General features: G+C 39.2%; 1 protein-coding gene across 2 annotated transcripts in view; it reads left to right on the top strand.

Annotated features, from left to right (window-relative positions):
* Smad4 (SMAD family member 4) overlaps window positions 1–22,186 on the top strand; it is a 65,779-nt gene that overhangs the window by 11,258 nt on the left and 32,335 nt on the right. For both annotated transcript variants that reach the window (XM_045142713.1, XR_006635711.1), the window contains 3 exons: window positions 12,499–12,882; window positions 15,410–15,584; window positions 16,952–16,981. In XM_045142713.1, the coding sequence (XP_044998648.1) occupies window positions 12,634–12,882; window positions 15,410–15,584; window positions 16,952–16,981 (454 nt within the window). In that variant the 5' untranslated portion in view covers window positions 12,499–12,633. Of the gene's footprint in view, window positions 1–12,498; window positions 12,883–15,409; window positions 15,585–16,951; window positions 16,982–22,186 lie in introns of those variants that run through there.

The following is a 22,186-nucleotide window of genomic DNA, read 5'->3' as shown; positions in this document are numbered from 1 at the left end:
GTTCAATTTTAAGAGGATGCTGGGGAATCATATCCAGGCCAGCAGGCTTTGCAAGCAAGGTCCTTTAACCACTGCAACATCGTTCTAGCCCCTACTTACATACATACATTTATTTATTTATTTATTTATTTATTTATTTATTTATTTATGTTTTGAGGCAGTGCCTCACTAGCACTAGCCCAGGTGGACCTGGAACTCATGCTGATACTTGTACCTCAACCTTTTAAGTGCTGGGATTAAAGGTATGAGCCACCATGCCCAACTCAAACAGCAATTTTTAAAATCAAACATTCTAACCAGGCATGGTAGTATATGTGCCTGTAATTGTAGGACTTGGGAAGTAGAGGCAGGAGGATCAGGAGTAGTTCAGGGCCAGCCTGGGATACATGAGAGATCTTGTTGGCAAAAATAAAAATAAATGAACTGTAAAATAATAAAAATAAAAAGGGATTAAAGTCAAATGCTAACAATGCAGTCTGAAGATATCCTGATTTTAATATATGCTGAGGAATTATAGGAAAATATTAAAAGCCTTTGTTTTCTGTAACTAACCCATTGTGTTTCTGTAAGAGCTGGAGACTGCAGTAAAACCTGCAGTTCATAACACTCAGTCATCTTGCATCTGAATGGCCATGTTGATTGGTGTTGACAGAATGGCCGCCTGTTAGTGCAGAGTGCATGCTGAACAAAACCAAGATTGCTGTGAAGTCACACATTGCAGCATGCAAAATGGTGAGCCCTGCCAGAAGCACCTCATTATTATGTGTTTGATTTTAAACTCATTTTTGATTGTTAGGCCTTTAGGAACTTCACTGTCAGTATTTTTTTCTTTCAATTATAGGACCCCATATGGGGTCTCAATCCTCAATTTAAGTAGATGGGGCCTGGGTGCTTTACCGCCTTAGTCTCTGCTGTACTTGGGGCTACTGGTGTGCACCACTGTATCCAGCCAAGAACAGTAATTCTTTTATAAAAAAATATTTTTTTATTTTATATATTTGAGAGAGAGAGAGAGAGAGGGAGAGAGAATGGGTGCGCCAGGGCTCTAGCCACTGCAAACAAACTCCAGACACATGCATCTTGTGCATCTGGCTCATGTGGGTCCTGGGGAATCGAGCTGGGGCCTTTGGCTTTACAGTCAAACGCCATAACTACTAAGCTATCCCTCCAGCCCAAGAACAGTAATTCTTGATTAAGCATTGTTCTTTTCGGAGTAGAATGGAAATTTGTGAGAGAGCCTGGGGGTTGGGTCCAGGGATGTCATCCTGGGAGAGACATTAAAGAACTTTCTGGGAATTCCACAAAACTTGGGAATCTCTAAGAAATTATTTAAGTAGAAGAAAAGCCCAAGGTATTTAGAACCCAAGTTCATCTTAATTAGGCATTAAATCACTACCTGATTTCTTTCCTTACTTTTTTAACTTTTCTATATTTTATTTATTTGAGTCAGAGAAAGAATGGGATCCCCAGGGCCTCCAGCCACTGCGAACGAACTCCAGATGCAGGCGCCACTTTGTGCATCTGGCTTATGTGGGTACTGGGGAATTGAAACTGGATCCTTAGGTTTCGTAGGCAAGCCGCTGAGCCATTTCTCCAGCCCTCTCCTAATTTCTTTTAAAAAAATAAGTAAAAAGTGCTGGGCGTGGTGGTGCATGCCTTTAATCCCAGCACTTGGGACGCTGAGGTAGGAGGATCGCCATGAGTTTGAGGCCACCCTGAGATTCCATATTGAATTCTTGGTCAGCCTGGGCTGGAGTGAGACCCTACCTTGAAAAACCAAAAAAATAAAAATAAAAAATATTGGGCTGGAGGGATGGTTTAGCAGTTAAGGCGTTTGCCTGCAAAGCCAAAGGATCAAGGTTCAATTCTCCAGGACCCACGTTAGCCAGATACATAAGGGGGTGCACACGTCTGGAGTTCATTTGCAGTGGCTGGAGGCCCTGGTGTGTCCATTTTTCTCTCTCTTGCTCCCCACTTCCCCGTCAAATAAATGAATAATATTATTATTCATATATTTGAGAGGGGGGGGGAGAGACTGGTCACTCCCAAGGGCCTCCAGCCCTGGCAACAAACTCCAGATGCATGTGCCACCTTGTGCATCTGGATTATGTGGGACTTAGGGAGTCAAACCTGGGTCTTTTGGCTTTGCAGGCAAGCACCTTAAGTGCTGAGCCATCTCTCCAGCCCTCTCTTAATTTAATTGAAGCTTTTTTTTTGGAGTGTTATTAAGTTTACCAGGAAAATCTGTCAACAACATGTTTTTAAGCTACCAATGTGAATTTGTAACTGTCACATTTATAATTCTACGTAGAAGTACGAACATTTAGTATGTAAAAAATTTATATGGACGTGTTTGTGTTCATGCATGCACATGTGCACACCAAGGACTCTTGCCACTGCAAATGAACACCAGTAACTTGTGCCACTTTTTGCATCTGGTTTTATGTGAGTGATTGTGGAACTGAACCCCAGGCCAACAGACTTTGCAAGCAAGCAAGCACTTAATTGCTGAGCCATATCCCTAGCATGTAGTCGACTGCTGAGCTGCATCTCCAGCCCCTAACTTCTATATTACACATTCTAATTTGATGTGTCTGAGGGTTTATATATTTAAATATGCATTTATTACATTTTGGTCTTTTCCTTCTTTTTTTTTTTTTGAGATAGGATCTCACTTTTACCCATGCTGACCTGGAATTCTGTATGTAGTCTCAGGGTGACCTCAAACTCAAAGGTAATTCTCCTGTCTCTGTTTCCTGAGTGCTGGAATTAAAGGCGTGTATTACCTTTGCCTAGTTCCTCCTTTATCTTATAGCTAGGCAATGTTAAAAATTTTAAAATATAGGTGAGTAGATTATATATAATTTTATTTCAGAATAGCTAAGGAGATGAGACAGATTTATAGAAATGGGATGTTCTGAGAGTAGAATGCCACTTTCTAATTATATGTCTACTTGGTTTTGTATCTGTGTGCTTTGTAGTAACAGTGTATTGCTTTGGTTAGTTTATGGCTCTCAATTACCTTTTTTTGGGGGGGGTGGTTAGAGGTAGGGTCTCTCTTTAGCCCAGACTGACCTGAAATTCACTACGAAGTCTCAGGGTGTCCTTGAACTCATGGTGATCCTCATTTGAGAGGCAGATAAATATATATAGAGAGAATGGACATAACCAGGGCCTCCAGCCACTGCAAATGAACTTCAGATGCATGCGCCACCTTGTACATCTGGCTTACATGGGTCCTGGGGAATTGAACCTGGATCCTTTGGTTTTGTAGGCAAGCACCTTGACCACTAAGTCATCTTTCCAGCCCTCAGATTGCTTTTATATACACTATTGTATTTTATTCTCACACTAAGTCTGTATGGTTGGCAGGGAAGACAAGTGTTCCCATTTCATAGATGAGAATATTGAGACTGTTGGTAATACAGTTATTTATGCTGCTAGAGCTTTAATTGGAACCTAATTTATATTAACACTTTTACCCATGTCTATAACATTCCCATAATCCAAATACTACTGCTGGAATTATTTTTTTCATTTAAGAAATTTCAAAATTACATTTCAGGCCATTGTGGTCATGGGGCTTCAACAAAGACCAATAGGAGAAGGCTGTGTTTAAGAAAACAAAGTCAACCTTTTCAGTACTGTCAGACCATTAAATACTGTATGTTTTAGATGACCTTTGTTATTGAGAAGTAGTTACACTTAAACACATTGAATTTATAATATAATAAAGTGCTACAGATTTATACCAGTTGTATATCATGAATGGGTTCAACAACAGTATTTGCAATTTCATATTTGCTATAAGAAAATTCAACAACATAAAAGTAATGTAGGACTTCAGCTTAAGATGGCGGCATAGGTACCACGCCAAAGCAGCCTGGGGGGGAAAAGACTAAAAAAACTCAGCAAAATACACACTTTTACTAAAAAGTGAGGTGTATAGGAAATTGAGGCGGCAGCAGAGAAGTAGAAGAGTTATAGAGCATCCAGAGCCCGCACAGGCGGGATAAGCGGCTCCAGCGGCTCAGGCAGCTCGGCCAAACGCCGCAGCCGTGGCGCAGCAGAAAACCGCCAGACCAGCTCGAGCCGCAGGAAAAGCCAGGTGCGGGATTTTCCCCTCACACCGTGCTCTCCGCAACTCGGGAAACGTGAGGGGAGAGCAGCAGTGAGCAGGGGAGGAGAAGACCGCAAAGTAGAACACGTGGAGCAGCGAGACAACCAGAGCAGCCGCGGCTCCCTCCCCTCCCCCACCGCCTGAGCCCAGCTCCAGCGAACACAGCAGCGGCCCGGGACCCGGCCACGCCAACTTGGGCTGACAGCGGGACCCAAGCAGGAGCAGAGTTCAGCAGCAACTTCAGCGGCTCCGGCACCGGTACCAGCGGCCCCAGCAGCAGCGGACCCAGGAGCGGCAGCAGCGGCAGATCCCGCAGCAGCGGCTTCGGGGGGAGCAGCGGCGGTGGTCACGGCAGCTGCAGCTTCAGCAGCGGTGGTGGCTCCTGTGGTGGCAGCTATGGGAGCAGCAGAGGCAGCAGCAGCGGCTCGGTTTGCCCCTCAGGAAAAGACAGTGCCCAGCTCCAGAAATCAGAACAGCAGCCCGACGACCCAGGCAGCAACTTGACTGAGACCAAAATCACCCAAGGTAACTGGGATTGCACCAGGGAAGGGTCTCACTTGGTCACAAGCTGACTTGGATACCTCAACAGACCAGAAATCTAAACCTCTTTGTTGATAGAAGATCTGGTCATTATAATACCTACTCTTGCATAAATACTGGGGGCGGTTTTTGATTGAATGTGTACAGTGTTTAGTTAAATTTTAGAATCTACCTGTATTTTATTCCACTCAGCCTGCTTGAATACTCCTATAGCAGGGAATCTCAACCCCTAAGAACATCTTTGTAGATACTCTGAGAGTCTTAAGAGCCACACCTAATACCTTAAGGTCCTACCCTGAAAATATATTACATCAAATCAATTGATACAGCAAAGAATACACAGCTAGCTAGAAAATCCAAGCATAAACTTAATCCAAGATGCAAAAATATATACATTATAACACAAGAAACACTAAAAAGCAAGATGATATAAATCCACCTAAAAGTATTAATGCATCAGAAATGTCCTCCAGAGAGAAAGAGTTAGAGGAAATGCCTGAGAAAGAGTTCAAAAGAATAATTATAAATATGTTCAAAGAGGTCAAAGAACACATGAAAACAATCAAGGAAGAAATCAAAGAGGAAATCAAAGGAATCAAAGAAGAGGCAGGACACCAATTTAATGAAATAAAGAAGGCAATACAAGACATAAATAGGGAAATAGAAATAATAAAGAAAAACCAGTCAGAATTACTAGCAATGAAGAACACAGTTAATGAAATAAAATACTCTGTAGAAAATCTCACCAGTAGGATGGATGAGGGAGAGGACAGAATATCTAAGCTAGAAGACCAGGTGGCAGAGCTAATGCAGTCCAACAAAGAGAAAGACAAACTTATAGAAAAGTATGAGTGGGAATTTCAAGATATTCGGGACACTATGAAAAGATCCAATATAAGAATTCAGGGCATAGTAGAAGGAGAAGAACTCCACTCCAGAGGCATAGTAGGCATCTTCAACAAAATCATAGAGGAAAATTTCCCCCAAATTGGGAAAGAGGTGCCAATACAGATACAGGAAGCCTTTAGAACCCCAGCCAGACAAAACCCAGAAAGAACCTCTCCTCGCCATATTATAATCAAACTTCCAAACACACAAACCAAAGAAAAATTATTGAAAGCAGTTAGAGAGAAAAATCAAGTTACCTACAAAAGCAAGCCCATCAGGATTACAGCAGATTATTCAACACAAACTTTTAAAGCCAGAAGGACTTGGAGTGATATATTCCAAGTTCTGAAAGATAACAACTGTCAACCAAGGTTACTTTATCCTGCAAAGTTATCCATTCAAATAGATGGAGAAATAAAGACATTCCATGACAAAAGCAGGTTAAAGGACTATTTGAAGACAAAACCAGCTCTACAGAAAATACTTGATAGAATCCTCCATGCTGAACAAAAGGAAAAGCAGACATATAAGGAACCTAGAAAAAACAAGCTATACTCAAATACCAGTTAACAGAAGAGAGCACAGGTAGAACCAGTAACACACACACACACACAAAAATGGCAAACATAAATACACACCTTTCAATAATATCTCTTAATATCAACGGTCTCAATGCCCCAACGAAAAGACATAGATTTGCAGACTGGGTTAAAAAGCAGGATCCTACAATTTGTTGTCTCCAAGAAACTCACCTTTCTACAAAGGATAGACATTATCTTAGGGTGAAAGGTTGGAAGACGGTGTTTCAAGCAAATGGGCCTAGAAAACAAGCAGGGGTTGCTATCCTAATATCAGACTGGGTAGACTTTAGTCCCACGTTAGTCAAGAAAGATAAGGAAGGTCACTTTATATTGATTAAGGGCACACTCCAACAGGAGGACATTACAATCCTAAACATATATGCACCTAACATGGGGGCTCCCAAATTCGTCAAACAAACACTATTAGAACTAAGGTCACAGATAACACCAAACACAGTGGTGGTGGGTGACTTTAACACCCCACTCTCATCAATTGACAGGTCATCCAGGGAAAGAATAAACAGAGAGGCATCTGGACTAAATGAGGTCATAGAAGGAATGGACCTAACAGATATATACAGGACATTTCATCCAAAGGCTGCAGAATATACATTCTTTTCAGCAGCACATGGAACATTCTCTAAGATAGACCATATATTAGGACACAAAGCAAATCTTAACAAATTCAGGAAAATTGAAATAATTCCTTGCATTCTATCTGACCACAATGGAATTAAACTACAAATCAGTAGCAAGAAAGGCTATAGAGCATACACAAAATCATGGAAACTAAACAATACACTACTAAATGATGAGTGGGTCAATGAAGAAATCAAAAAGGAAATCAAAAAATTTATAGAGTCAAATGATAATGAGAACACAACATACCAAAATCTCTGGGACACAATGAAGGCAGTTCTAAGAGGTAAATTTATAGCCTTAAGTGCCTATATTAAGAAATTAGAAAGGTCGCAAGTAAACGACCTAATGCTTCGCCTTAAAGCCTTGGAAAAAGAAGAACAAGGCAAACCAAAAATTAGTAGACGGGAAGAAATAATAAAGATTAGGGCAGAAATTAATGAAATAGAAACAAAAAGAACAATCCAAAGAATTAATGAAACAAAGAGTTGGTTCTTTGAAAGGATAAACAAGATTGATAAACCCTTAGCAAATCTGACCAAAAGAGAGAAGAGACACAAATTAATAAAATCAGAGATGAACAAGGCAACATCACAACAGACTCCAGAGAAATTCAAAAAATCATAGGGACATACTACAAAAGCATATACTCCACAAAGTATGAAAATCTGAAAGAAATGGATGATTTCCTTGATCTATATGACCTACCTAAATTAAATCAAAATGAGATTAATCACTTAAATAGACCTATAACAAACATGGAGATCCGAACAGTTATCAATAATCTCCCAAGTAAAAAAAGCCCAGGCCCGGATGGATTCACTGCTGAATTTTACCAGACTTTTAAGGAAGAGCTAACACCATTGCTTCTTAAGCTTTTCCAGGAAATAGAAAAAGAAGGAATTCTACCAAACTCCTTCTATGAGGCCAGCATCACCCTGATACCAAAACCAGGCAAAGATAGAACAAAAAAAGAAAATTACAGACCAATCTCCCTCATGAACATAGATGCAAAAATTCTCAACAAAATATTGGCAAACAGAATACAAGAGTATATCAAAAAGATCATTCACCCTGACCAAGTAGGCTTTATCCCAGAGATGCAGGGATGGTTCAACATACGCAAATCTATAAATGTAATCCATTACATAAACGGGTTGAAGGACAAAAATCACATGATCATCTCATTAGATGCAGAGAAAGCATTTGACAAAATCCAACATCCCTTCATGATAAAAGTCCTACAGAGACTGGGAATAGAAGGAACATATCTCAATATAATAAACGCTATTTATGACAAGCCTACAGCCAACATATTACTAAATGGGGAAAAACTAGAAGCTTTTCCACTAAAATCAGGAACAAGACAAGGGTGTCCACTGTCCCCACTTTTATTTAATATAGTTTTGGAAGTCTTAGCCATAGCAATAAGGCAAGAGACACACATAAAAGGGATACAAATTGGAAAGGAAGAAATCAAGTTATCATTATTTGCAGATGACATGATTCTATACATAAAGGACCCTAGAGACTCTACTAGCAAGCTGTTAGAGCTGATCAAAACCTACAGCAATGTAGCAGGATACAAAATAAATACACAGAAATCAGTAGCCTTCATATATGCTAACAACAAACACACAGAGGATCAAATCAGAGAATCACTCCCATTCAAAATTGCATCAAAAAAAATAAAATACCTTGGAATAAACCTAACCAAGGAAGTAAAGAATCTATACAATGAGAACTTTAAAACACTCAAGCGAGAAATTGCAGAAGACACTAGAAAGTGGAGAAACATCCCTTGTTCCTGGATTGGAAGAATCAATATTGTGAAAATGGCAATCTTACCTAAAGCAATCTACACATTTAATGCAATCCCTATCAAAATTCCAAAGGCTTTCTTCATGGAAATAAAAAAAACAATCCAAAAATTCATTTGGAATCACAAAAAACCTCGAATATCTAAAATAATACTGAGCAACAAAAAAGAGGCTGGTGGTATCACCATACCTGATTTTAACCTATACTACAGAGCCATAGCAACAAAAACAGCATGGTACTGGCACAAAAACAGACATGTAGATCAGTGGAACAGAATAGAGGACCCAGATGTAAGCCCAAGTAGCTATAGCCACCTGATATTCGATAAAAATGCCAAAAATACTCATTGGAGAAGAGACAGCCTCTTCAGCAAATGGTGTTTTGAAAGCTGGATAAATATCTGCAGAAGGATGAAAATAGATTCTTCTCTCTCGCCATGCACAAGAATTAAGTCCAAATGGATTAAAGACCTTAACATCAGACCGGAAACTTTGAAACTGCTAGAGGAAAAAGTAGGGGAAACCCTTCAACATATTGGTCTTGGCAAAGACTTTCTGAATACAACCCCAATTGCTCAGGCAATAAAACCACAGATTAACCACTGGGACCTAATGAAATTACAAAGATTTTGCACTGCAAAGGACACAGTGAAAAAAGCAAAGAGGCAACCTACAGAATGGGAAAAAATCTTCGCCAGCTATATATCTGATAGAGGATTAATATCTAGGATATACAAAGAACTCAAAAAGTGAAATAATAAGGAATCAAACAAGCCAATCAAAAAATGGGCTATGGAGCTAAATAGAGAGTTCTCAAAGGAAGAAATACGAATGGCATATAAGCATCTAAAAAAATGTTCTACATCACTAGTCATCAGGGAAATGCAGATTAAAACTACATTGAGATTCCATCTCCTGTCAGATTGGCCACCATCATGAAAACAAATGATCATAAATGTTGGCGGGGGTGTGGAAAAAAAGGAACCCTTCTTCACTGCTGGTGGGAATGCAATCTGGTCCAGCCATTGTGGAAAACAGTGTGGAGGTTCCTAAAACAGCTAGAGATTGATTTACCATATGACCCAGCTATAGCGCTCCTAGGCATATATCCAAAGGACTCATCTCATTTCCTTAGAAGTACATGCTCAACCATGTTTATTGCTGCTCAATTTATAATAGCTGGGAAATGGAACCAGCCTAGATGTCCCTCAACAGATGAGTGGATAATGAAGATGTGGAACATTTATACAATGGAGTTCTACTCAGCGGTGAGGAAAAATGAAGTTATGAAATTTGCAGAAAAATGGATGGACCTGGAAAGTATTATACTAAGTCAGGTAACCCAGGCCCAGAAAGCCAAGCGCCACATGTTCTCTCTCATATGTGGATCCTAGCTACAGATGACTGGGCTTCTGCGTGACAATGAAAATACTTAGTAGCAGAGGCCAGTAAGTTGAAAAGGAGACATAAAGGGTGGAGAAAGGAAGGGAGGAGGATACTTAATAGGTTGATATTGTATATATGTAATTACAATGATTGTAATGGGGAGGTAATATGATGGAGAATGGAATTTCAAATGGGAAAGTGTGGGGGTGGGGAGCGAGGGAATTACCATGGGATATATTTTATAATCATGAAAAATGTTAATAAAAATTAAAAAAAAAAAAAGTAATGTAGTCATCCACAGTCATTTGCCTGTTATATGGCAGCAATCATGCATGGAGCATGGTGCTGAAAATTTATTTTTTAATTTAATTTATATATATTATATATAAATACATATATATATTATATATATATAAAATATATATATTATGTATATAAAGTTATACTTTTTTTAATCTCTTCATCCCAGCTCTGGTTCATTTGGAGGCCATCCTCAGTGGGGATATGGTGTTCATTGTGGGGTCATGAAGGCTTCAGTCAGTCCATATGTGGCGGGGGGTGGGGTGGGGGTGGGGACTATGGCCCAGGGTACTCCTACATCCTCTGTGGCTCTGACAGTCTTTCTGCTCCCTCTTCCACAGTATTCCCTGAGTTATGATAGGTCTGTTGCTACTCTGGTTTAATGTTGAGTTCTTTGTAGTCTCTGGATTTCTGCTTTCATAAGTTTTGATTGATCACCATGCCTGTCACCATTGTCCTGGTTGTCAGGCTAGCAGTAAGAATAGTATTCATGTTGCTGCTTCCTCTAATTTCTCTTGGGTCCGGAAGATGTGGTCCATCTCATGGTGGGCAGTGTTTTTTTTTTTTTTTTTTTTTTGTCTTATCAATGCATGTTTGTTTACCTCCATTTTTCTCTGCCATCTGTAAAATAAAATAGGTTCTCCAGCTAAGAGTTGAGAGCAGCTTGAGCTAAAGGGGATATGAAAAGTTATTTGAGAGACTTTTTGGCAGCAGGGCCATCTCTCTATGAAGTGTATGAGTTTCCTGACTATGAGATTCTGACTTGGTTTCTAGTACCAGATATGAATTCTCTACCACTGAGTAGGTCTCATGTCCAGTCAGAGAAAGTTGATTACCCACAAAGGTAGTGTGTCATTATTGTACAAGTGTGTACTTATCTGGCTGGGCTGGTTGATATCATAGTCTGCAGGGTCCCCTGCTTATTCATGCTGTTGGTGACCATTGTCCTCCACTGGGGAGCTAGTTTCCTTTTAGTTCCAGGTACTGGGAATTTCTAAGATGAGAGAATATTGCTTTTTTTCTTAAACTCCTAGATTTGTAATGTAATCACATAACAAGTAACTGTAATAACAATGTGCTAAACTGTAGTAAGTGTGTGTTTTAAATTTGAGGGAGAAGGTCTAGAAACAACAAGGAACACAGTGATGAGAGTGGAAATGGAATGTTAGGGAAGACTTGCAGAAAATAAAACATTATATTGTACTTTGAAGGATGTCTTTGGCTGCATTATTGAGTGGATAAAATGGCAATGAGTGTTTTAAATCAAAGAAATAACACAGTCAAGCATTTCAAAGCACATGCATGGACATAGAATGGTGACTATGACAAGTCCATTCCCAATCCACTAGTGTTTGTGAATTTGGCTTTGAAAGGTTTCAAAGTGGTGACTCTTGGGTCAGATTTGAAGGTGTTCCCCCTTCCCCCTCACTTCTGAGGACTGAACCTAGGGCTTTCAGCATGTTAAGCAAGTACTTTACCACTTTACATTCCAGCCTTTAAGTGTGTGTGTGTGTGTGTGTGTGTGTGTGTGTACGTACGTACGTATCTACGTACACGTATGAGAGACAGAATGAGAATGTATTTCCCTCTAAGTTGCCCAGGTGAGTATTGAACTTGCCCTCCAGCCTCAGCCTCCCAAGTAGACAGAATTATAAGTGTGCACCAGTATGCATGGCTGAGATTTTTGTGTAAATTTATTTTCTCCATTGGCCCACAGCCCCATTGATATAAATTCTGAGAAGGCTCAAAACATCAATGGCTGGGAGAATAGGAAGGAGTCAGAAATGACTACAATAAAGATTGTACTTTAGAGTGAATCATGCATTTGATAAGACTCGTGTACTAATAAGAAGGCCTAATGTTTTTGGACTATTAAAAATAGCAATGTTTTGGGCTGGAGAGATGGCTTAGTGGTTAAGGTGTTTGCCTGTAAAGCCAAAGGACCCCAGTTCAATTCCTCAGGACCCATGTAAGCCAGATGCACAAGGGGGCATATATGTCTGGAGTTTGTTTGCAGTGGCTGGAGTCCCTGATGCATTCTCTCTCTCTCTGCCTATTTCTGTCACTCTCAAATAAATAAATAAATAAATAAAAACAAAGCAACATTTTGTCATTTTAAAACTTAAAGCCTCTTAAAATTATGTATACTAAGTTTTAATTGGGACAAATCATTGTATCTATCTTATGAAATGTATTCTCATATCTCTGTCTCTCCTTTTTTTAGATTGTCCTGAACACCAGATGTCTGACAGCTTTTCTTGCAACATTAGCCATCATTTTTCACTGCCTCCAATATATCAAAATTGCTCCAGAAATTGGAGACATATTTGATTTAAAAGGAAAAAAAAAACCTGAACAAATGGACAATATGTCGATTACGAATACACCAACAAGTAATGATGCCTGTCTGAGCATTGTCCATAGTTTAATGTGCCACAGACAAGGTGGAGAAAGTGAGACATTTGCCAAAAGAGCGATTGAAAGTCTGGTAAAGAAGCTGAAGGAGAAGAAAGATGAACTGGATTCTTTAATAACAGCTATAACTACCAATGGAGCTCATCCTAGCAAATGTGTTACCATACAAAGGACATTGGATGGTAGACTTCAGGTCAGTTTCAGAGTTTATGCATCTTCCCTGGTGATTGAAAGTCATTCATAAGTTTCTTTTAAATTACGAGATCATCTGCATTTCATTTCTTCCCATACTGAGCATTGTGCTGCCAGTATGCTTCATGGGAGTATGTGAAAGAATATACGAAAGATACATCTGAAGCCTTTTATTTATTATTATTATTATTATTATTATTATTATTATTATTACTATTTAGTTTCTTGAGGTAGGGTTTCACTGTAGCCCAGGATGACCTGGAATTCATTATGTAGTCTCAGGCTGGCCCCCAACTCATGGCGACCCTCCCACCGTTGCCCTCGAGTGCTGAGATGAAAGGCATGTGCTACCATGCCCAGTCATTTTAAGCTTTTCATGTTCCAAAATAAAAATAGTTCAGTGAAGAAAACCTGGAGACTGAATCACAGAAGAAACCCTGTTTTCTGAGAGAACAACCTTTGTAGCACTTTGGTATTCATCCTAGTAGTCTCCTCCTGCCCTCCTGACCTTTTTTGGTTCTGTTGTACACATTTGCATAGCTGTGTACATGCTCCTTTTATCATTTGCAGATCTGATACCATGTTTTGTTGGTATCACATATTTCATTGATCATATTTTTCTACAGAACCATGTAATATATGTGAAGAACCTCATAGAAAATTTAAACATTTATATCTTTGTATGAGTATGTGTGTGTGATGTAATGTATGTATAGATAGATGGATGGGTATGCTGGCCTGATCCACTTTTTGCATCTGGCTTTTATGTGGGTGCTAGGGAGTTGAGCACTGGGTCAGTAAGGTTTGCAAGCAAGCACCTTGAACTGCTGTGCCATTTCTGTAGCCTGAAACTTGTGGAAATTTAAAAAAAGTATTCATTTATTTGACAGAGAAAGAGGAAGAGAGAGAGAATGGGTGCACCAGGGCCTCCAGCCACTCCAAACGAACACCCCCTTGTGCATCTGGCTAACATGGGTCCTGGAGATTCAAACCTGGGTCCTTTGGCTTTGCAGGCTAAGCCTCCAGCCCAACTTGTGGAAATTTTATGTGGCTAGATTTTATTTTAGAGTTTCATTTATAGATTTTAGTCATAATTTCTTTAACAAATTCATATATTTTACATTTAAAAAACCTGAGTACAGGCCTTGAAGTTATACTTAGGTTCAAATTGTAGCTGTAATGGATGACCATGACTAAGGTTATATATTTTGTAGTACAGCCTAGCCTGGAATTTGGAATCTTCCTGTCTTAGCCTCCCAAGTGCTGGATTACAGATCAATACTGCCGTGCCCACCTTAGGTTAGTCATTTTGAGCTTTAATTTCTGAATCATTTATAATATTCTGAATGCAGGGACAGAAACTTTCAAGCCATTTTTTTTTCTACTCTATGCTAAAGGTATCAGTTTTGTGACTCCAAAAATGTGTGAAGATTTCTTTATAGCAGTAAATCAAGTTTGAATGTAACATCAGGTGAGTGTCCTGCAATTCAGTGCTGGCACATTCACTACCTGGAGATAGCGTCAGATCCCACAGGTTGAGGGCTCAGTCCTCAAGACTACTATCCTCTTCAAGACCCAGTCACAAACTTCAGGTTTTACCTGCATTTCTGATCAACCAGGTATAAATAGGACTTTAAAATCTACACTTCAGGTTAAGTTGATTTATTTACTCACTATAAAGGGAAATCTTTAAATTTGTAAAGGGAAAGACCCTAGTAGTGTTTAGTGTTTTAATTTTCCTAAGTTAAAGCTTGTATTGGGTAATTACCAAGGATTTCAAATGAGGTAAAAAATTGGTTGGGCATGGTAACACAAGCCTTTAATTCCAGCGCTTGGGACTCAGTGGTAGGAAGATCACTGAGTTTGAGGCCAACCTGAGTTGAGGGAAGCATGTTTGCTAGTTTATTATGAATGATATTGTAAAGGATACAGATGAAGAGATTCACAAGGCAAGATTCACAACCCTGCTCTTCCCAAGACTGCTAGCCTCCAGAAACATCTGCATGTTCAGTTATCCCAGAACTCTCAAAACCATGTGTGGGATCCCCTACCTCAAACTTCATCACATAAACACAGTTGATTAAGTGAATGTTCATTGGTGATCAAGTCTACTAATAGCCCTGTTCCCTTCCCGGGAGTTTGGAGTAAAGTTCCAGCCTTCTCATTCTACCTTGGTCTTTCCTGTGTCCCGCCCCCTCCTGAAGGTGCCTGGGGGCTACCATCCTTCATTCAACTTATCCCTTAGAAAAAAAGGCATCAAGGCCTGGAGATGACGGCCATGAAAAGCCAGACGCACAAAGCAGCTCATGTGTCTGCAGTTTGTCTGCAGCGGCTGGGGGCCCTTGCATACCCATTATGTCTCTTCTATCTCTCTGCTTGCAAGTAAATAAAAATAATTTTTAAAAAAGAAAAAAAGATCTGGGCATGGTGGCAAATGCCTTTAATCCCAGCACTCAGGAGACAGAAGTCCCTTGTGTAATGTCTAACATAAAATTGATGGTTGATAAGTGGTTGTTTATTTTTCCCAGGTGGCTGGTCGGAAAGGATTTCCTCATGTTATCTATGCTCGTCTGTGGAGGTGGCCTGATCTACATAAAAATGAACTAAAACATGTTAAATATTGTCAGTATGCATTTGACTTAAAATGTGATAGTGTCTGTGTTAATCCATATCACTATGAACGAGTTGTTTCTCCTGGAATTGGTAAGTAGATTGTCATAGCAAAGTCTTCATAGATCTATAAAGGGAAAGACCCTAGTAGTGTTTAGTGTTTTAAGTTTTCTAATTTAAATATTTGGTAATTACCCAGAATTTTGAGTAAGTTTAAAAACTGGCTGGGCATGGTAGCACATGCCTTTAATCTCAGCACTTGGGACTCAGTAGGAGGAGGATCACTGTGAGTTCAAGGCTAACCTGAGACTGCATAGTGAATTTCAGGTCAGCCTGGACTAGAGGGAGACCCTACCTCAAAAAAAAAAAAAAAAAAAAAAACAATAAAAAAATAAAATCAGACCTTCATTTATTTAACATATTGCATAATGGTCATATTTTCATTAGGTTAGGTGTTCATGTTCCCTCCTGTTTCCTTTAGGCAGCGTCCACCTTATTTCTTTTTTAGTTGTTAATCATCATCATTATTTTGAGGGAGGATCACTTGATGTCCCAGGTTGGCCTATGTAGCCAGGGATGACTTTGAACTCCTCCTGATCCTCCTGCTTACATCTCCCTAGTACTGGAATTACAGGTGCACACTATCACACCTGGCTCAAGAGTCAAGGCTTTTTTTTGCCTGTGCATGTGTGTGGTATGTGTGATGTGTATTCCTCATGTGTGCCCATGTGGCAGTTACAGGAGAAAGTTAGGTGTCTTCTCTGATGCTTGTTTTGGGTCAGATTGGCTGATCAGCAAGTCCTAGTGATTTTCCAGTCTCTGCTCTTTATGGGATGGGTTATAGGCTATGCCCAACTGTTTATGTGGGTGATGGGGAATTGAACTACTGATAAATCAGGCCCTTTCAGTCCCTCATACTCATATGGCAAGCACTCTTAACTGCCGAGTCTTCTTCCCCCTTTAAGAATCAGAACTTACCGGGTGTGGTGGTGCATGCCTTTAATCCCACCACTGGGGAGGCAGAGGTAGGAGGATCGCACTGAGTTCGAGGCCACCCTGAGACTCCATAGTGAATTCCAGGTCAGCCTGGGCTAGAGTGAGACCCTACCTCGAAAAACAAACAAACAATCAAAAATAAAGAATAAGACATATTTAATGAGATTTGAATACTTAAATCTGAAGTTAGGAACAAGTTTGTGTTTTTTTGACTGCTAAAACTAAGTGTATAAAATTGATACTTTGCCCACTTAGCACATTATTTTTGAAAAGGTATGATAGAAAGTACTATAAATGTTAGCACTTACATTATTGTTAGACAGTATTTATTCCTATTTCTAAGTCTAAATGGTTCATGAAGTTTTATAATCTCTAGTTTAAGTTGGTGTTCTATAATTTAAAATGTAAGGGAAAATTTTTTCATGGTAATGATTGTTTTATTTTTTTTTCTCTTAAAAATTAAGATCTCTCAGGATTAACACTGCAGAGTAATGGTAAGTAATCTGATTCTTGTAACTTTATTTTCTTGATCCTATCCCTTCTATTTTTTGATAACATTCAAGTAGTTTGTAGAGGTTTTGGTAACATTAACAGGAAAAAACTACTATGGAAATATGGATTCAGGGAGGAAATGTATTAATATTTCAAACTGGATTTAATTAGCCATTGGCTCTCTGGATTTGAACTGTCATTTATGAACAAAAGTATTTTGCAAATATGATAGAAGAATATTTAGGTTAATATTTTTTGAATTGATTAAAAATAGCTATTTTAAGAAAATCAACAAAGGTAGTTGAAATTGGTGTCAATATCCAATGAATAATTTGTTATTGTGTTTAACATATCCTTAAAAAAATCAGTATTCTTAGCCGGGCGTGGTGGCGCATGCCTTTAATCCCAGCACTTGGGAGGCAGAGGTAGGAGGATTGCCATGAGTTCAAGGCCACCCTGAGATGACAGAGTTAATTCCAGGTCAGCCTGGACCAGAGTGAGACCCTACCTCGAAAAACAAAAAAACAAAAACAAAAACAAAAATCAGTATTCTTGATTTTCTTTATTTCACCTTTGTTTTAATAAATGATCATGTTGAGATGGTTTAAAATTATACATGATAGTTATTTTTTATTAAGCTTTTATTTCAAGTAAATAAAACAAAGCTAAAGTATTTGAGGTGAGAAAGTAAAATCCAGTTGGGGTGATTTTGGTTTGTTTTGGTATTATTTGTGAGAATGGAGTTCTTTAAATCTTTTACTCTGTTACTTAGAACTTGTTAATGAACTGAAATCACTGTACAAACATTAACCTGTAGAGATGCTCTGATATTGTAATCTTGAAAGGAACATTAATGTTTAGAGGCAAGTGAGTAGCTTGGTGCCTCTTGCATTCTGCAGAACTGCAGAGTTGTGTCAAATATATAAAATTAAAATTTAGGAAGAGCCTAAAAGCATTCTTGTTTTCAGTCTCCACTTTTCTTTCACATGATTAATACTAGAGGAAGACCAGCATCCTATGGCACCCACTGATAATGGTGTACTGATTTCTAGGAACCATGGGTTGGTTGTGGGAGCTTTAGTGGCTTGAAAATAATAGCTTTAAGATTGCTGGAGGGCTGTTGAGATGGCTTAGTATTAAGGCACTTGCCTTCAAAGCCAAAGGACACAAGTTTGATTCTCCAAGACCCACATTAGCCAGATGGACAAACAAGGTGGTACATGCATCTAGAGTTTGTTTGTCATGGCTGTGAAGGTCCTGATGCATCCATGCTCACTCGTTCTCTCTTTCTTTCTCTCTCATCTATCTGCCTCTTTCTCCCTTCCTTCCCCCCTCTCTCTGTTAAATAAAATAAAAGTAATAAAGATTAATTTGGTTATAGTGATGCATGCATGCCTGTAATGTTAACCTAGCACTTGGGTGGCAGAGATAGGAAGGCCACCCTGAGACTACGTAGTGAATTCCAGGCCAGCGTGGGCTAGAGCAAAATGCTACCTTGAAAAACAAGACAAGAAAAAAGATTGTTGGAAGCCCTGCCTTTGCCACACTGACAAGTCACTTCTTTACTTTGACGATAAACATCCTTTAGGGTTTTCACCATTCTCCATCCATTATTTTTGAGAATGCATTAGCATTTAGCTCAGTGGGTATTATAGTTTAGGAGATAAGAGATCATTTTGTAATTCTTATATGCAGATGATGAGGAGGAGGTTCACATTCTAAGTGTATTTACATCCATGTCCCCCCCCCCCCAAAAAAAGTAGGCTCTCACTCTACTCCACCCCAGGCTAGACTTGAATTCACAATGCACCACCTACCTCAACCTCCCAAGTGCTGAGATTAAAGGCATGTGCCAGTATATCTTTTACTTCTTTAACTTTGCTGTTCTCAGTACTTGTTACTGATTGTGAATTGATAGTCTTTAGTGTCTTCAGGATTGTATTCAGCCTCGTAGTCCCTCTAGTGGTGGATTTTTAGACAGTTTTTAAAAAATTTTTCTTCACTTATTTGAGAGTGACACACAGAGAGAGACAGAGAGAGAATGGGTGCTCCAGGGCCTCCAGCTACTGAAAACAAACTCCAGATGCATGAGCTACTTTGTGCATCTGGCTTATGTGGGTCCTGGGGAATCGAGCCTCGAACCAGGGTCCTTAGGCTTCACAGGCAAGCATTTAACCGCTAAGCCATCCAGCTCCTTTTTAGACAGTTTTGAGTGGTTTATTCAGAAAACAAGTTTTTATTTCTCACAGTTTCTTCTAGATTTGGACAAATAATGTAATGTCAAGTACCTGAAAGTTCAAAACAAGAAACGCTTTCAGTTGAGAGCTGGGATCTTGTGGTTATCATTTCCAGCTCATCTTTCTCATGAAACTTTGACCACATTGACCTCTGTATTCATTTTACAGGTATTTAGTGAGCATATATTGCCCAGTACTGTGGTAGGGTTCCAGGTTCCAAGATAAATATGGCATGTTTTCTCCACTCAGTGAATTCCTGGTCTTGTGGTGGAAAGAAATGCAGTAGTGTCAGTACCATCAGACAAGTGCTGGTGGCCTGCCTGCTGGCAGTGATTGAGCTGCCACCTAGGATTAAGCCTGTGGCTTTTTTTTTTTTTTTTTTAATTTTGGTCAGCTCTAGAGAGTACATTCATTCTTCTTCATAGAAAAATTTATAATCTCAGTGTATGTATGACAGCTCTAAAAGTATGGTTTGAAACAGGTAACACTAAGTGCTCATGGTGTGTCTAACACTTAGTAAGTATTTACTGAACTTAACAATTTGTGAGCATTTTAGTGCTTTTACATGGTAGATGGGAGATGAACAGACTAGTGCATGGAGAGATCAAGGAAATTGTCTAATGTTAGGTACCTAAGAGGCATTGGAATAATGTTGGCTTACTCTTATATATATTTTGGTTTTTTGAGGAAGGGTCTCTGGCCCAGGCCGATCTGGAATTCATTATGTAGTCTCAGGGTGGCCTCCAACTCATGGTGATTATCCTACTTCTACCTCCTGAGTGCTGTGATTAAAGGCATGCACCACCACGCCCGGCTTTACTCTTAAATATTTAAACAACAGAGTATTACAGATGCTGTAATCTCCATGAGGCAGGCACATTTGTTTTTGTCCATTGATGCATCTGTCCTACTTAGGATAGTACCTGGGACATGGGTGCTCAGTAACTGTTTTTCAGTGAGTGAATTTGTTGAGTTTTAGCCCGGAAACAAATATTTCACAGTTTGGTATTTGCTGTCCCAGGAGAGGAAGAGGGAGGGATTTATTTATTTATTTTCTTTTTCAAGGTAGGGTCTTCAGGCTAGCCCAGGCTGGCCTTGAACTCACAGCAGTCCTCTTAACTCTGCCTCCCAAATGCTGCCCAGCTTATATGTACTTTTAATTTAATTTTTTTTTGAATAGGAAATATATGGTCCATAAATCAAAATGTTATAATAGGGTATACAGTGGGAAGTGCTCCCACTCCTGTCCTTTTTCAATTTTACTAGTTTCTGGTGTTTGCTTTCAGGATTTCTTGATCAAAACTCCTTCCTTGTCTTATTCTCTGCTTACTTTCACAGAAGTATACCGTGATTACTGTTCTGGACCTTTTTTGTTTTTTGCCAATAGTATTTGAGTTTTTAAGTCATATATGACCATAGTATGCAATAGTATTTTGTAACTTGTTTCTTTTCTCCTAGCAAAACTTTGTTTCAGATATCTGTCCTTGTTGGTATCAGCCTTTCCTGACAAGTATATATTTTAAGTTAATTGATTAAAATAGACACAAACTGGTAGTGGTTTCAATACCCATTTGGGAAAGTTTAGACAACATAAGGGAGGAAAATTTAGAAGAATTAACTCTTTCTTTTTAAATTTTTTTGTTTATTTTATTTATTTATTTATTTGAGAGCAACAGAGAGAGAAAGAGACAGATAGAGATAGAGCGAGAATGGGCGCGCCAGGGCCTCTAGCCACTGCGAATGAACTCCAGACACATGTACCCCCTTGTGCATCTGGCTAACGTGGGTCCTGGGGAATTGAGCCTCGAACCGGGGTCCTTAGGCTTCACAGGCAAGCGCTTAACCGCTAAGCCATCTCTCCAGCCCAGAAGAATTAACTCTTTAAAAGTAGACAGCAGTTGGTTTCTTTAAGCCTTTTTGGAGTCAGCCAGACTGACAAGCAGTAACAGCATCAAATAACGAGATATATCCTCAAGTCAATGGACTTTTCCTTTTGAACTTGCAATACCAATCTGTGAGTAAAATCTCAGTCCTTTAGTAGTCAACCCCTAATATGTCCAAGAATTAAATAGAATGTCAGATTCTATATGGAAAAAATTGCAGAATTTTGTTATAAGTATATAAATTAGTGCAGAAATACCCACTTAAATGCCCCAAACATTTTGTTTGGTATTTTTATAATTTGTCTAATAATGATATGTTAAGCATCTTTCATTATCTTTTTCTGTCTGTAGAGTTTTTTGTTTTGTTTTCGAGGTAGGGTTTCACTCTAGCTTAGGCTGACCTGGAATTCACTATGTAGTCTCAGGGTGGCCTTGAACTCAAGGTGATCCTCCTACCTCTGCCTCCCAAGTGCTAGGATTAAAGGCGTGCACCACCATGCATGTCTTTTTATTTATTTATTTTTTAAGAGAAACATTGAACTAGAAGCTTTGGTTCTTCAAAAAAAAAACAAAAAACAAAAACAGCAACAAAAAAAAAACACACCCTGGAATTCACTGTGTACTCTCAGGCTACCATTGAATTCTCAGTGGTCCTCCTACTTCGGCCTCTTGAGTGCTGGGATTAAAGGTGTGTACCACCTTGCCTGGCCTTTTGGATTAGATTGCTGAAAAGGAAATTTCAGGTTGACACGTGATCTTCCTGACTCATCATCTGAAGCCCAGCTTCAATTTGACATTCTTAGTGGTCTTTCACTATGCATCAGTTTCAAATAGTATGTTATGTAATTATAATTCTAGATCTTGGCATTGACCACCTCTCAGATCCCAGTCACATATCTTCATAACGTGAAGTTCAGAGAGATTGAGCTAAGTAATTCAGTCTTAATTTGGATTAAGGAGTAATTAGTTTTCTCAGCTGAGAAAACATTTTGCTAGGAATTTGGTTTTCATTTACTCCATGTTCTGTGTTTAGATGGTTTACTTCTAGATATATCAGGAAACAGTACTATTTTAGGGGGACCATTGC

Source organism: Jaculus jaculus, chromosome 2 (assembly GCF_020740685.1).
Source record: "Jaculus jaculus isolate mJacJac1 chromosome 2, mJacJac1.mat.Y.cur, whole genome shotgun sequence".
Taxonomy (NCBI): domain Eukaryota; kingdom Metazoa; phylum Chordata; class Mammalia; order Rodentia; family Dipodidae; genus Jaculus; species Jaculus jaculus.
The sequence above is the reverse complement of the archived record's forward strand: the minus strand, read 5'-3'. Positions and strand labels throughout refer to the sequence as shown.